This window comes from Tachypleus tridentatus, chromosome 10 (genome assembly GCF_004210375.1).
Source record: "Tachypleus tridentatus isolate NWPU-2018 chromosome 10, ASM421037v1, whole genome shotgun sequence".
In the NCBI taxonomy this organism is placed as follows: Eukaryota; Metazoa; Arthropoda; class Merostomata; order Xiphosura; family Limulidae; genus Tachypleus; species Tachypleus tridentatus.
This window is the reverse complement of record NC_134834.1, coordinates 55,762,396-55,776,733: the sequence shown is the minus strand read 5'-3', so window position 1 is coordinate 55,776,733 and position 14,338 is coordinate 55,762,396. Positions and strand designations below refer to the sequence as shown.

Below are 14,338 nucleotides of genomic sequence, written 5' to 3'. Positions count from 1 at the left end.
TGCTGCACAAAAATTATATTTATTCAAGCAAATCATTCATTCCATTATTTAAATGCTTTTGTAATAAAACACTCCTTTGCATACATGATAATATAGGGTTGATTACATTTGGTGGGAACAATCAAGACATGCTAATACAGTGAAAAATGATGTCAATAATATATTTATTACGTGTATACTGAGTTCAAAGCAAATTCATGACCATTCAATATTTCAATATTGCTGAAGGATAAAATGCCACAGCCCATTCTAAATACAGATCTTCACATTACAGAATTGTTACATAAAACAGAATGGAGCCTTCAGTATTCTTCCGCATGCAAAATAATATGCGTAACAGCATGTTAAAACAGTAATAACATCCCAAACTAACTTCAAGCTACATGAAAGTTATAGTCATAAAATTAAAAACCTAACATCACAACAGCCACTGTAACAAAGCTGGGCAATATATTCTAGTAACGCTTACCTATTAATATGAAAAGATTTAAAGTTCATGAATGCACACAAACTTTCAACCACACCTCAAGATCCATAGTTTTCATTGGACAGAGAGAAGAAGAAAGTGAACTCATAGTAATCTCATTCAAACACATTTCAAGCCCCATAATTCAATTACAAGGAGCTTTTGTTAATTTCTTTGGTCAAAACCTGACCTAACTCACTATCTTTTACAGAAGCTTGTTACAGTGGAAAGTGTGGTGTCAAACAAAAGTGCATAATCATATTCATCTAATTTAGCATAATTGCCAATGAAGAAAGTAGGTCCAAAACTAGTATGGGATTAATAGAGCATAATCAACCATTATCATTTCCCTCTGACATAACTGCAAGTATCTATATTCAAGAAAATTATGAATCCTCATTATATTTTGACTACATAATTGCAACTTCTCACCTGATGGTTTTGGAGCAATTGGAAGGATACTAGTTTTCTGTTTTTTGATCACAGAGGTCTCTGGGTCAGCAATCACCTTTGTTGGCCTTTTGAGAGGTGAGGATATATTGGCCACTTCCTTTGGAGATGTCACTTTGTTCTAAACAACAATTTTATCTCAATATATTTGATAATTCTATTTTTTAAGGCAGTTAAATTTACAACTGAGCAATGCACTAACATTAACCAAAAGATCAAAACCGAAAATCATGCTGGTAGCAAATACATATAATTCATACTTATTTAAATTAGAATACATTATTTCATTAACTGGATATATTGTATTAATGCCATTTCCAGCTGTAAACCCAATAATATATCAAGTTTGGCCAGCTGAGGAGATTAAATTAGTCTTAAATCCATATACTATTTTGCAATAAAAAACAATATCTATAATGAAAGTGTAATAACAGTAAATAAAGTTTAAAACTAGACATAATACACATTCCAACTCATAATGTAGTCATGAACACTATTTTGTGCACACTACTTAATATCTTATATAATATATATATATATATATATATACATAACAAACTATCCAGTTTGTAATTAGATCCAAATCTAGTATTAAGTAAACAAACAATAACTTGAATGTTTATAGGGTGTACATTTAATATTGAAACTTTAAAACAGTGAAAACTGAAAAGCTCTACATACTTTAAAAAATTGTTAAATAGCATGAAAACATATTTTCTTATTTCAAATAGCTATAGGTTGGTATTATGTTCCTTCTGAGTAAAACCACACACCACTGGTGAAGCACTCGTAAAACCAGTTGCGTTGAAAATGACAAATATCATGCTGGGAAAAGCTGCTGAAAATAAGTTATCCCAAATTTCTCTTTCAAATGACACCATCAGCAGCAGAATAGATGACATGAGCAATGACATCTTGGCTCAAGTAGTTGCAGATCAAATTTCAAGCCAAGCAAAATTCAGCCTCACATCGTTGAGACCATCAACGTTTCCAATCTAAGCCAGCTTGTTGTATTCGTGCGCTATGTGAAGAATGACGAGATAAAAGAAGATTTTTTATTATGTAAGCTTCTTACAACAAAAAGTAAGGCAGCCGATGTGAAAAAACTTGTGAATGACTTCTTCAGAGACAACGATCTTTTGTGGGATACAGTTTCTGCAGTTTGTTTGAATGGAGCTCCAGTGATGCTGGGACAAAACTCTGGTTTTGGTGCACTGGTAAAAGCCGATGCACCACACATCATTGTAACGCAGTGTTCTGCACAGGCATGCGTTGGCAACAAAAACTTTGCCTTCAAAACTGGCAGAAATATTAAAAATTGTAGTGGAATGTGTGAACTTTGTGCGAAATAGTGCTGTGAAGTATCGCATCTTCAAAGAGCTGTGTAATGAAACGTTCGAAGGTTATCCCGAGGAAAGGTCCTGAATCATGTTTTTGCCATGCGTGTGGAATTAGCCCTGTTTTTGAGAGAGCACCAACACTGACATGCAGATTGCTTCGAAAAATCTGAGTTTATTCTCATTTTGGCGTACATGGCCGATATCTTCAATGCTCTCAATCAACAGATGCAGGGTTGTGGAGTCAACATCATCGAAGCAGAAGAAAACCTGAAGGCTTTTCAAAAAAGCTACCATTATGGAAACAACGAACAGAGAATGATAACTTCACAAACTTTCCCCTGCTGGACAACTGTGTAAATAAGATCGAAGATGAGTTTGAAATTGGAGACATTTCTGTACCCGGGGAACTGATGCAAACAATTGCCATGCACTTAGATGAGCTAGCAAAGTCTCTCCACAGATACTTCCCCACCAGAGAATCATATCCAGCATGGGTGAGACAGCCGTTCACGTTTAGTGTAGGGACACCAGATGTCAATGATGAATACCTCGATGAAATCATTGAACTTCAGCAAAGCCAGGTTCAACAGCAACTTTTCAGAACAACCACGCTCACAACGTTTCGGTGTCACCAAATTGTAGTGTTACCTCTTATTGCTAAGAAAGCCCTTGAGATACTCATACCGTTTGTTACAACATATTTTTGCAAGCAATCCTTTTCGAAGATGGTAGACATAAAAACGAAAAAAAGAAACAGACTTTGTTGTGAAAATGATATGAGAGTGGCACTTGCCAAAGTGAAGCCACACATTTCTGAACTTGTCTCTAAAAGGCAACAGCAAACATCACAATGATTTGCAGTAAATATTCATTGAGTTATGTTTTTGTTTTTGTGTGAAATTCATGTTTTGTTGGTTTTGTTTTTTGAACACAATGATATTGTGTGCAACTGATGCATGGTTCATTTTGTGCACTAATAAAATATCTACTTCTGTTTTGAATTTGAAAAAATCATATTTTATTTTTTCCAATTACGAAGGGTTCAGTGAATGCAAGTATGAAACTTCTGGGGTTCAGTATCTCCAACAAGGTTAAGAACCAGTGTTATAAGGGTAATGAGATCTCATCAACAGTTTGTTGGTTGGTTGGTTAATTTGTTTTTCTCAGTGAAAAGAGTCTAATTTTAATTTTTTAATAGCATCTGTTAAGAGAAAATAAATACATTATTTGTTAAGCTTGAAAAAACAGAATGTTACTAAAGAAAATCAATAATGACATTTCTCAAGCAGATACTCTGTATCAGTTACCAAATATTTATGAGCTGTCCTATTCAACCCATTATTTCTAAAATACAGGTTCTTTCTTAACTGATTTTATTTCTAAAAGATACACTCTAAACAGTTTCAACTTTTGTGAAAGGATGACTAATATTAGACTTGATGGTGTCCTTACAGAAATTCTAAATATTAAGATTCTACTGATTTAAGCCTGATTTAGTACTGATAAAAGTAACTTTGTAAAAGGTTTAAATAAACATTTAAAAGCTTGACAGAATTTACAACGAAAGAAATATTCTTTTAACTTAATGGTGACTTCTACAAAAAAACCAGACAGCATTAACACAAGCTTGAGCTTAGCTTTAATCATGGATAACATAATTATGTGCTCTCATGGTAAAATTTATTTAGATGACTGTCCTCCAGAATTTAAACCACTTGTTTATAAAATGTTATGCAGATAACATCTTTGAAGTATTTAAACAAGGAAAATAACTGGCACAGTGTTTCAACTATATAAACAGTAAGCATGCAAATATAAACTTTATTTGTGAGAACTGATGCATGGCCTTTCTGGAAACTTTAGTGCATAACAAGCAAAGAAATCTTGAGATCAGAATCTATAACCAACCCACCTAAAACAGACTATACTTTCACTTTAAGAGCTTTGTAACACACCATTTTAAAGAAAATTTACTAACTGTTGAATAGTTGTTGTTTTCCAAAATGGTTTGTTGAACTCATTTTGAAAAAAAAACTGAAATGCCATTCTAGTTATACACTTATGAATTTCAATGTTCCTAAAATACAAGTGTTTAAAGATCTTCTGTATACTGGTATTCACTTATTTAAATAAAGGGTGTGTGTGTTTTCTTATAGCAAAGCCACATCAGGCTATTTTCTTAGTCCACCAAGGGGAATCAAACCTCTGATTTTAGTGTTGTAAATCTGTAGATTTACTGCTGTACCAGCAGAGGACTTGAAATAAAAAAAATTGAACACAGTCACAAGAACTTAACACAAATCAATTCTCAGTTAAAGACAGCATTAGTCTTCACACAGAAGTTCTTCTGTAGTTTACAAATTTCATTGCCCAATGTATGAGAGTTCTACATCAATTCAACATGAGAAAGGACAAAAGAATACAATAATGTTAAAATTCATAATAATTCAAGTAATATTCAACAAGCTCCAGAATTGTGACATTATGCCTAAAAAATATGTTTAAGACAACTGGAAGTGTGAAGAATTAGAGAGATATTTCTAAGTTGAAAATAGAAGTTCACTCTGAACAACCAATGAACTGCTGCTGAGTTTTTATGAGTCATATATAGTACTTATGACAAATTTTCATGCTGGCAGTCAAAAAGACCTCGATGTACATTGTAGTGTACACATATATGGTATGTTCTTTATAATGACAATACATTTTTTTCTTTTCAGTCTTTTACTGCTTCTTACCTGAAGAGGGTTTCCCAAACCACTGGAAATGGTTGTTCCTTGTGGTCGGTGCTTTAATATGGCAGGCACAAGTCGGTTCTTTTTCACCACAGGTTTGATTTTAATTGTAGGAACATGTTTAGTTGGGGTGTTCAGAGATGACTTTAATGAAGAAGTTCCCATCCGAAATGAAGAAGTTTTTCCTTGGTCACTAATATCAACAATACTTCTAAAGATCGAAAACAAAAATGGGTTTAATGTACTAAAAGTTAACAGTTTCCTAAACTGAAAATGTATTTCTGAACAGTAGATACTTACCTCCTCTTACAAGTCTTTCTTAGTTAATATTGCCCTCTATCAGCAGTTTTTTTTTACTCTCCACTAGCTTTGTAACCTGCATTTACTTATGTATATCTTCATTCAAAAGACCATGTAGCAACCCTTCACCAATAGGAGTGTGACAGTACCTTTATCCCAACTAATCCTCTCTAATAATGGATCAGCTAATAATTTATTAGATATTGGCTATGACCAAGACATCCAAAAGACTGGAAATGGGAGGATGGATGAGTAATGTAAAAGGATGTTAATATCTATTTGGAAATTTATTTTCAATTTAGGATAATGTTACCTTCTGATGCAATATCATACGTCCTCTCACAAAAAACTAGAATCCCACACTGAACTAGATGAGGACCAGTAAAAAGATAATCCTCCTTTAGAAAGTGCCCAAAAAAAGACCATATGGTGTGGAAAAGGAAACATCATGCCAGAGGGAGATTGCACCACTTATAATCCAGGTATACTCAATAAAGTGTTAGTAAAATGAAAGGGAAGAATCACAGATGGATTCCAAAATGTTTTCACTACTTATTGAGCTCTTAAGTGTCAAGTTGTTAGGGTGTGATAGACTGTAAATAAACGTTAGAGCTCGACCAACAACTAGCAGCACATGAAATTGTGCTGCAGATTTGCAGTGGAAAGATTGTCCTCTACCTTTCACCTCAAAAGTGGATATTGGGAGAGAAGGCAAGCTTCCATACTAAACATCAATCTCTGCACATGTGCACCTCCAACACAAAATCCACGAGGAACTGACACCGAGCAGATACTAAAAAGTAAGTGGAGTTCAGAAAGCATTCATTTCTTGTCCAAAACATGGTGGTGTTGAAAATATCTCTTCTAGTCTGCAGTAGAAACAAGAAATCCAGCCTTATACATTCAGAATTTCATGTGTTTTGTCTGACTTCAACTTACACCGAACTCACTGGAAACTGACATCCAGTGCACACTAGGAAGAGAAGAGGGACCTCAATGTGAGGCTGCATCTTCAGTTCAAAGCCTGGCAGATTCGGAAGTTATTGTCCAGTTTGAAGTAGGAGGAGGGTACCAACCAAACACAGGTGAGGACTCATGTTGCTAGATCATTTCCAACCAACACCTGACCCAACCAGAAACTGATATCTGGAGCATGGTAGGAAGGAGAATACCTTAGCTGGAGGGAAAAACTGCAACACACAGATATATGTTGGAGTATTACAACCAACATCTAGTAGCATCTAAAATTGTACATCAGATCTGGAGTAGAAAGGGTGTCATGCGATTCACACAAAAAGAATGCCCTACTCAACTGAGTGGAATTGTGTTTCACTTGGGAAACTGGTCTTCAGAGTCTACCACCACAGCAACTAGGAACTGTGCAATGTACTTCCACATATCATAAGAAGAAAAGGAGACAAAATGCAATGAAGAGTCCAGAGGACTACAGTAACAGAGACAATGCAATAGGTGACTGAAATATCTTATTTGGAAAAACAGTGCTACCACATGAACAGAGTCCATCAACCAACACCTGGCAAAATATGGAATTGTACCTCAGGTTTGCAGTGGGAAACTACTCAGTGCTATGGAATATTAGAGGTGGGCAGTAATTCCTGTCTGCTTTACCCATGAACATGAGCTTATGGTGTGAAACAAACATATTTATGAAGCAAAAGTCCATATATACCAACATCTGGTCATATAGAACATTCCATCTCAATGGTACGAAAAATATAATCCTGTGATGTGTTACATTATTTCAGTTACAATAGGTGATACTGATGCAAAGATACAGTCACATGACCTACACCTGATAGCATCTGGAATTGTAGATCAGGTCTGTCATATTAAGTACCTCAACATTCTAGTCACGTAGCATGGTTACAAAATGTACAAAGCAGACCACGTATACCTGGTCAGTCATTACTCACTATAGAATGGGATTTAAAACATAAATAGCAAAAGGTTCTTGTAAAGAAATGAAAAACAAATGGAGTAGCCCATGTACCTACCCCAATACTGTCCTCTCAGGAAAGACACAAAAAGACCAGCCAGCGATGTGGCAAAGTGACAGATCTGACAGGAGAAAAAAAAAAAAAGGGGAACGGACATCCACTGTAAAGGAAGGACATGCCAGGCAAATCCAACCAATAAGAGGAGTGGAGAGGAGGGGAATTATGGGAAAAGGTGAAATTCCAAACACAAATAAACTGACTAAAGAGGTACTGAATAACAAAATGGATGTGTTAGAAATCCAAGAGTCCTGACATTGCAATGGAACTAGACAGGAATAGAATGGACCTAAATGTGGGAAAGGATGGGAATCCAAACATTATTTATTTTTTTAAAGCAGACAAAATGAAGTTGATAAAAGAAAGGACAGGAACAAACAGAGTAAAACCTGATCACAAAACAAACTGGAAAAACAGTGACTACAGGCTAACCATGAGGAACAGAAATACCAAATACTATAAATTAATGAATTTGATCGCAAAATATCAAATGAAGAATTATTAAAAGCACAAATGACAAAATAAGGTTCTAAATCCTGAAGAGAAGCCAGGTAGGAAGTGAGTACAAGCAAGGAAAATGAATGAAATAACATAGCCTGGAAATGAGAAAGAAACACAAAGTAAAACTGTCAAACCAAAAACTGAAGATAAAAACCACCTGAAAGCCCACAACAGTGGAAACAGATAGGTATTCTGTTAGAAGGCTAAGAGAGAAAGAAAATGACATGAGGAATGGAAGTAATGAAATGACAATAACCTGAATGTATAGATCCAGTATGTATTGTATATCAATAAATCTAAGAAACCATGAAAGAGGAAAAACAAACTGGATGGAAAAAACCAAGGAAATGATATGCCTGGAAACACCCAACCTTCTAGCAAGGAACAAAAATAAAAGCCATGCATGAAGATGAAACGGATGGGCATCAGACACCCAGGTATGTCTGAAGGAGATAAAAGCAGATGACGGGGAGCTGATATCTAAGACTATTACAGAAATGGAAACCATACAAGAGTCAGTCATTGCAGTGCCACCAGCCTAACTCAACAAGAAGTTCTAAATTACAGAGAGTACACAAGGAAGATGATGAACAGGTGAACATTTATAGAGAGAATGAAATGTTAAATCCTGAGAGAGAGCAACCATTACACCTGCTAAGGAATAAGGAACAGAAGGTCAAACATTGGGTAAGGTATGTATTTAGATGAAATGCAAAAACAACCAAAATTGGAATACCCAAAAGCACACACTACATCTGAAGATCAGAAGATTATTCTGTTGGGAAAATCCTGTCAGAAGCGATAACCAATTCACAAACAGATTAAAGGTCTTCACAAGTAATAACAGAGGCCACAATATATAGGAGATCCAAAGATCAAAAAGAAAGGACACTAGGCCAAATGCTGCCATCCAGGTGATGTAGGACTCTGCATTGGAATTGTTGGAATAAGAAATCACCACCTTGTCTCAAAAAATCAGTAGAAAGGAGAGTACTGTTCAACAAACAGCAAGAAGCATCATGAAAATAATATAGAGAGATATGTTATAAAGAGTTCTCCACCCCCAAAACACCCAGGTGTCAAGAGATGTTTCCCAAATAGATAAAGTGACAATATAGATGAAGATAAAGAGGAAACCCAGCAACAGTCTTAGTCCTATCTAACCAACAGTCACCACAGACAGTTGGTGAAGGTAAAGGGTAAGATGAGCATCCAAGGAATCCCAAACAAGACAGCATCTACTGAAGCAAAACCAACAGAGGATGGTGTATATTGACATGATCAAGAGAAATAAAACTGTAAGAGAAGTAAATGCCCTTAAACAAATGAGAAGTTCACATGCAAAAAGGAGAGGGAGAAGATGAGAAGCTACCTAGAGAACATACCAGAGATCTAAATAAAAGGGAAGAATGTTGGTCTCAATACAAAACTGAGAAGAAAAATACACCAAAACACCTAAAAATTGGTCATCAGTAATGAATGAAATCTCCAGAATGATGAGCCAGTCCACATAGCCAACTTTTCAAAGCAGAAACTGTGTATGAAGAGTAGATACAGCCAGTGACAAAGCTGAGTATCCAGCAGACCCTGAAAAAGTGTACACTGAGGTAAGAGAAGAAAGCAGGTGGGAAAAGGTCTAGACCACTTAGCTGAAAACATGGGGAGCCAAGGCAAAGCCAACTAAAAACAACTTACACAGAAAACATACAGACCCATGGAGAACATGTGTCTTGCTCATTTACCTTAGCCATCCATAAAAAAGAAGTGAAAACTATTAATGAGAATGAAAACCTTTCAGAAGGGTCCCTGGAGAATTGAGACCCAAGTGACTTATAACTATTGCTGGGAAGAAATGAAATCTTACTGAGGATAGTGATATCAGAGCAGACAAGTGAAACAACTTCTATCTTCAAATAGGTAGGAAGACCATAACACCCGTGAGAGAAAAAAGTGCCATGCACAAAGCACATAAAGAAGAGGGTAAAACAACTCTAAATAAAAAAAGATCCTGACCAAGAAGAACTATACTACATCACAGCCCCATTTTAAAGTGAGGCTAAGAAGGAAATAAGTGCCATTGTAACAACAAGAAGATAACTCTGGCTAAAAGAAAAGCAAATAATGAAATTACAGAACCACTCCAACCAAAAAGATGAATGGAGAATTAAGTACAGATAGTAATGTATAACATACTAAATGGAAAGAAAGAACTGAAGTAGGGAAATGCAACAGAAACATTAGGATCTGAACCCTGTGCTTGGTATATGGAATGAGAAAAGTAAACACACAATAAGCCAACATACATGGGAGACACATGAATCCCAATATCTGGTTAAGAGGGAGAATTCACATAAAGGAAATCTGCCATAACAAAAAAGTAGAAAAGGGAGAGTAAATAATGAAATTTAAATAGCAACTCCATAAAAACAAAATAAGGAAAAATGCAAATATATCAAAACTAAATTGCAAGTAGGGGCAAACAGCTTTGTATGCCAAATGAGAAGTGATTAAAAGGTGCATTATTATGCTAGTTATGGTCAGGGCAGTGCCACACTCCTATCAGTGGAGGGTTGATGCATGACTACTCACACATAGATATGCAGAAAGAAGTAGGAGTTACAAAGCTAGCGACAAGTGAAAAAATGTGTGCCAATAAAGAGTAGTACTAATAGAAAGAGCTTTTTGTGAGAGAAAGCAAGATATCTTATTGGCAATGACCTATACATGAACAAGATATTGTAATCCATGTTAAAAGTCCTATAAAAAAATTGTGTTCATGAATTGTTTTTATTGCCATCAGTTAATAGTTTTGCAATATTGAAACACCAAAGAGGTTAGTCCACTTTGGAGAAAAACTTTTTAATACAGCATTTCAACAATTTACTTTGCACAAATTCTTAATCACAGTGTATTTGGAAAAAACAGAAAAAATCTAAACTTTTCAGTTGTATTGGTCATACAAAAGCTAGCATCATATCAAATCCAAAATACACAAAAACAAAAAAAATATTTGAAAAAAAAAAGTCAAACAAAATTTCATATGATATTTTAAAAATGTTTAATATTGCCTAGATCAATAACAAAATAATAATATCATACAACATAACTATGAGTACAAAATATAGATACAGATTAACAGTTTTAAATGATTTTACTTACTTTTTCCCCCATACAGGCTCAAAATACTTCAACTGGAAAAAACAAAAAAACAAAAACAAAATCAGTTTTATGTCTCTTTAATAATGTTAAAGAAATGTCATTAGGCAAAAAATTTGGACAAAATTGCATAAAGCTTAGTATGAAACTCAAACATTGATGAGTTCAAAGATCATCAATTTAAAAAAACAGTAAAAGAAAGAAAGTACAACAGAAGAATATAATTATTAATTTCTACCTTCGTGTCAAATGTGACTACTTAAATCTGCAGAGTATTTCATCACAATGGAAATGAATTTTTAAATAACACATTACAAAAATTTCTTGCTCGTGCAAAATATGAAAATAACGTTCAAGGACGATTTTAAAGCTTAATGTTATTAATGACTGAATAACAACTTCACAATTTCAGCTATCTTCAATCCATGTATGACAATTATGAATAACTGACTGTAAAGCAATCTAAGTACACAGACCTTAACTGAAATGTCAATCAAGTGATAAGTATAACTAATTCAATTACTGTTTTTAAATTCTTACTTAAATATATAAATCTCAAAATGATTTACTTCATCTGTTCATACTCCTGCTGTAAGAGCAATAATTTTGGCATTAACCTCATAGATATTACAAAATTTTGCTAGCTTAAGATATCTAGCTTCAGTCCTTGATCCTTACACTATAAGGAGTCAACTGACATTGGAAATAAATTACTTTGGCTCATTACTTATTTAGCTGTAGCATTAGGTAATAGAAAAGTACACATAGTACAGCAAAAAAAAATGTTTATGAAGATACAAGAGAAATAATAACAGAATAATATAATAATTAGTACGAAAGTAACTATTCTAATTGAAATACAATTATGTTAAATGTAACTAAGAGATAAATAATATTCCCCAAAAGGGGCGTAAGGCTGTTTTAACTATTTGCACCACGATACAGTAATGAATTGTCTGTCAGTCGGCTAATAAACATTAAAATTATGTCACATAAGGAATGCTTAACACTGTAATTTGTATTATCATGACTTAAGTAACATGTGCACTCTGTAGGCTATGACACAGTCACATATGAACTTCAAAATCATGAAATACAAATATTTCTTAAATTTAATTTTGGTTTTACTTGCTCTTGAAATGAAACATTCAGGGACTCTGCAGAAGTATGATTAGTACACCCTTGTGCAAACTAATTGAAAGAAATGGTCATTTTACAATATTTTCAGCATGGTGGCTGGTGCAGGCTCGCTGGACCTGCTGATTTCCTTTAATAGTCATTTTTTCACACAGACAGCGTCATTAACTGTGTTTTGCAGTATGGTCAATCTATTTTTGGAATATATGACGAAATTTTGAGAAATATTACGTCATTCAAAATTGCGTTAGAAGGGCAAGGAGACCAGTCAAAAAACAACTTCTTACCAACTCAATGAAGAAAAAACGGTATCAATGGGGTCTGAAATACAAAGAACTGGATGCAAGAACAATAGAGGAAGGTGTTATTCAGTGGCAAGACTCATTTCTTTGTACAGGGTTAAAGAAGTCTGTATGTTTGCAGATCTCCAGGTGAGAAACTTTGAGAATCTCACTTCAATCAGTTCATAAAACATCCCTTGAAGAAAATGTTTTGGGGCTTTTTCAGCTACTATGGCGTTGGAGATTTACAGATCGTAGGAGGTATGATGCGAGGAATCACAGTACATCGAAGTTTTGCAGAGAAGAGTCGTTCCAGAATTGAAAGAGAGATTTCCAGATGGATCTGGCATTTTTAGCAAGATCTGGTTCCGTGCCACACATCAAAACGTGTGAAGAATTTTATGACTACAATGCAAATAAAGGTGCTGGACTGGCCTGGAAACTCTCTGGACTCAAATACTATTGAAAATCTTTGAGTGATTTGTACAGAAAGACTTCAGGGAAAAGACTGTACTACAAAAGATAAGCTAATTGAGGCCATAATGAGGTGTGGTACCACGATCCAAAAATTAGTAAAGATTGCAGTCACCTCGTGGACCCATTTCCAAAGCAGATTAATGATCTTCTGAAAAATAAAGGTGGTCATATCATGTATTAATTTGTGAGTAATTTTTGGATTCTTAGAAATAAAATGCAAAAAACTGAAAAAAATGGTAAGTTTCTGACTTGTTTCAATTAATGTGCACAAGGGTGTATACTTCATATACTAGTCAGCCTTATACAAAATTTAACATCAAATGTTATTCAATGAAACTTTAATTAAATACTTTTGATAAATAAGTGTACTTCAGTTTCTATTTAATCTTTTTAATGGTCTTTTAGCATGAATATTGCCAGGCACTTTCTAACAAGTAACAAAAATTATAACAAACATTTTAATATCTGTGTGTGTCTATGCTCACACAAAAATATGTATACATACATAAATACTGTACCATGCAAAAGTATTAGGACAAAGCAAAGTCAAATATTACATTTAAGGCTACTTTCAAAGAACAACAGAAGATAATCACAGATGAAACATCAAACTTTTATTAATCTTCATGTTTAGTACAACAGAAGCTCAGTGAAAGTGCTTAGGTTCATCAAACAGTTAGTATTTTGTCTGTCCCTTGTTTATTTTAATAACTGCAATTTTAATAATTGTTTCAAAATATATGCTCACAATGTCTTTTGTGATTTTTCTCCAAATGTTACTTATACATTCCCATCAAGTTTTTCTGGAAGAAGCTTTTGATTTGCAAGTTTTGGTCTATCAAATCCCAAATCTGTTCAGTTGGGTTGAGATCAGGGTTCTGTGGGCAGGCCCACTGCATCACTTGAATGACTCCAGCTAAGTAATTTCTGTATAGTTTGGATGAGGAGTTGGAGTCATTGTCTTTCTGGTAGTAGAAAACATTTCCAATACAATGCAAACTACTGGATATACCATGATGGATCAGATTCTGATAACAGTTGTGCTGGTCCATTATTCCATCTATTTCGCAAGTATCTTCCATCACATCAGCAGAAAAACAATCACACTGCCTCCCCCATACTTTATGGTAGCATGTATCTTTAACCTTTCATTCACAAGATGTACAACCTACACTTTGAACCAAATATTTCAAACATGGACTCATCCATCCATAATACCCTTTTCCACTCACCAACAGTCTAATTTTTGTATTTGTTTTTACCAAATTTCAGTCTCTTGACAATAAGTAAAGAATTTTTAACTGCTATAAGTCCAAATATTCTATTTCATTCTCATTGATTTTTCTTGATACTGTAGACCTGGACACTTCTCTGTGACTTGGTACATGATCATTTATCTCTTGCTTGATCAGTGACAGTCTTCCTTCTGCCCCAAAGGTTGCATAAACAAAGATACTTAACATCAGTATCACTCACCTCA

The 14,338-nt window shown here is 34.5% G+C and overlaps 1 protein-coding gene across 11 annotated transcripts in view; it reads right to left on the bottom strand.

Moving 5' to 3' along the window:
• LOC143229332 (uncharacterized) overlaps positions 1–14,338 on the bottom strand; it is an 84,916-nt gene that overhangs the window by 22,780 nt on the left and 47,798 nt on the right. For 10 of the 11 annotated variants that reach the window (XM_076461510.1, XM_076461515.1, XM_076461511.1 and 7 more), the window contains 3 exons: positions 10,967–10,998; positions 4,995–5,202; positions 899–1,037 (listed from right to left, as the gene is read on the bottom strand). In XM_076461510.1, coding sequence (XP_076317625.1) covers positions 899–1,037; positions 4,995–5,202; positions 10,967–10,998 — 379 coding nt within the window. The remainder of the gene's footprint in view (positions 1–898; positions 1,038–4,994; positions 5,203–10,966; positions 10,999–14,338) is intronic. The other variant, XM_076461513.1, reaches the window with a different exon arrangement.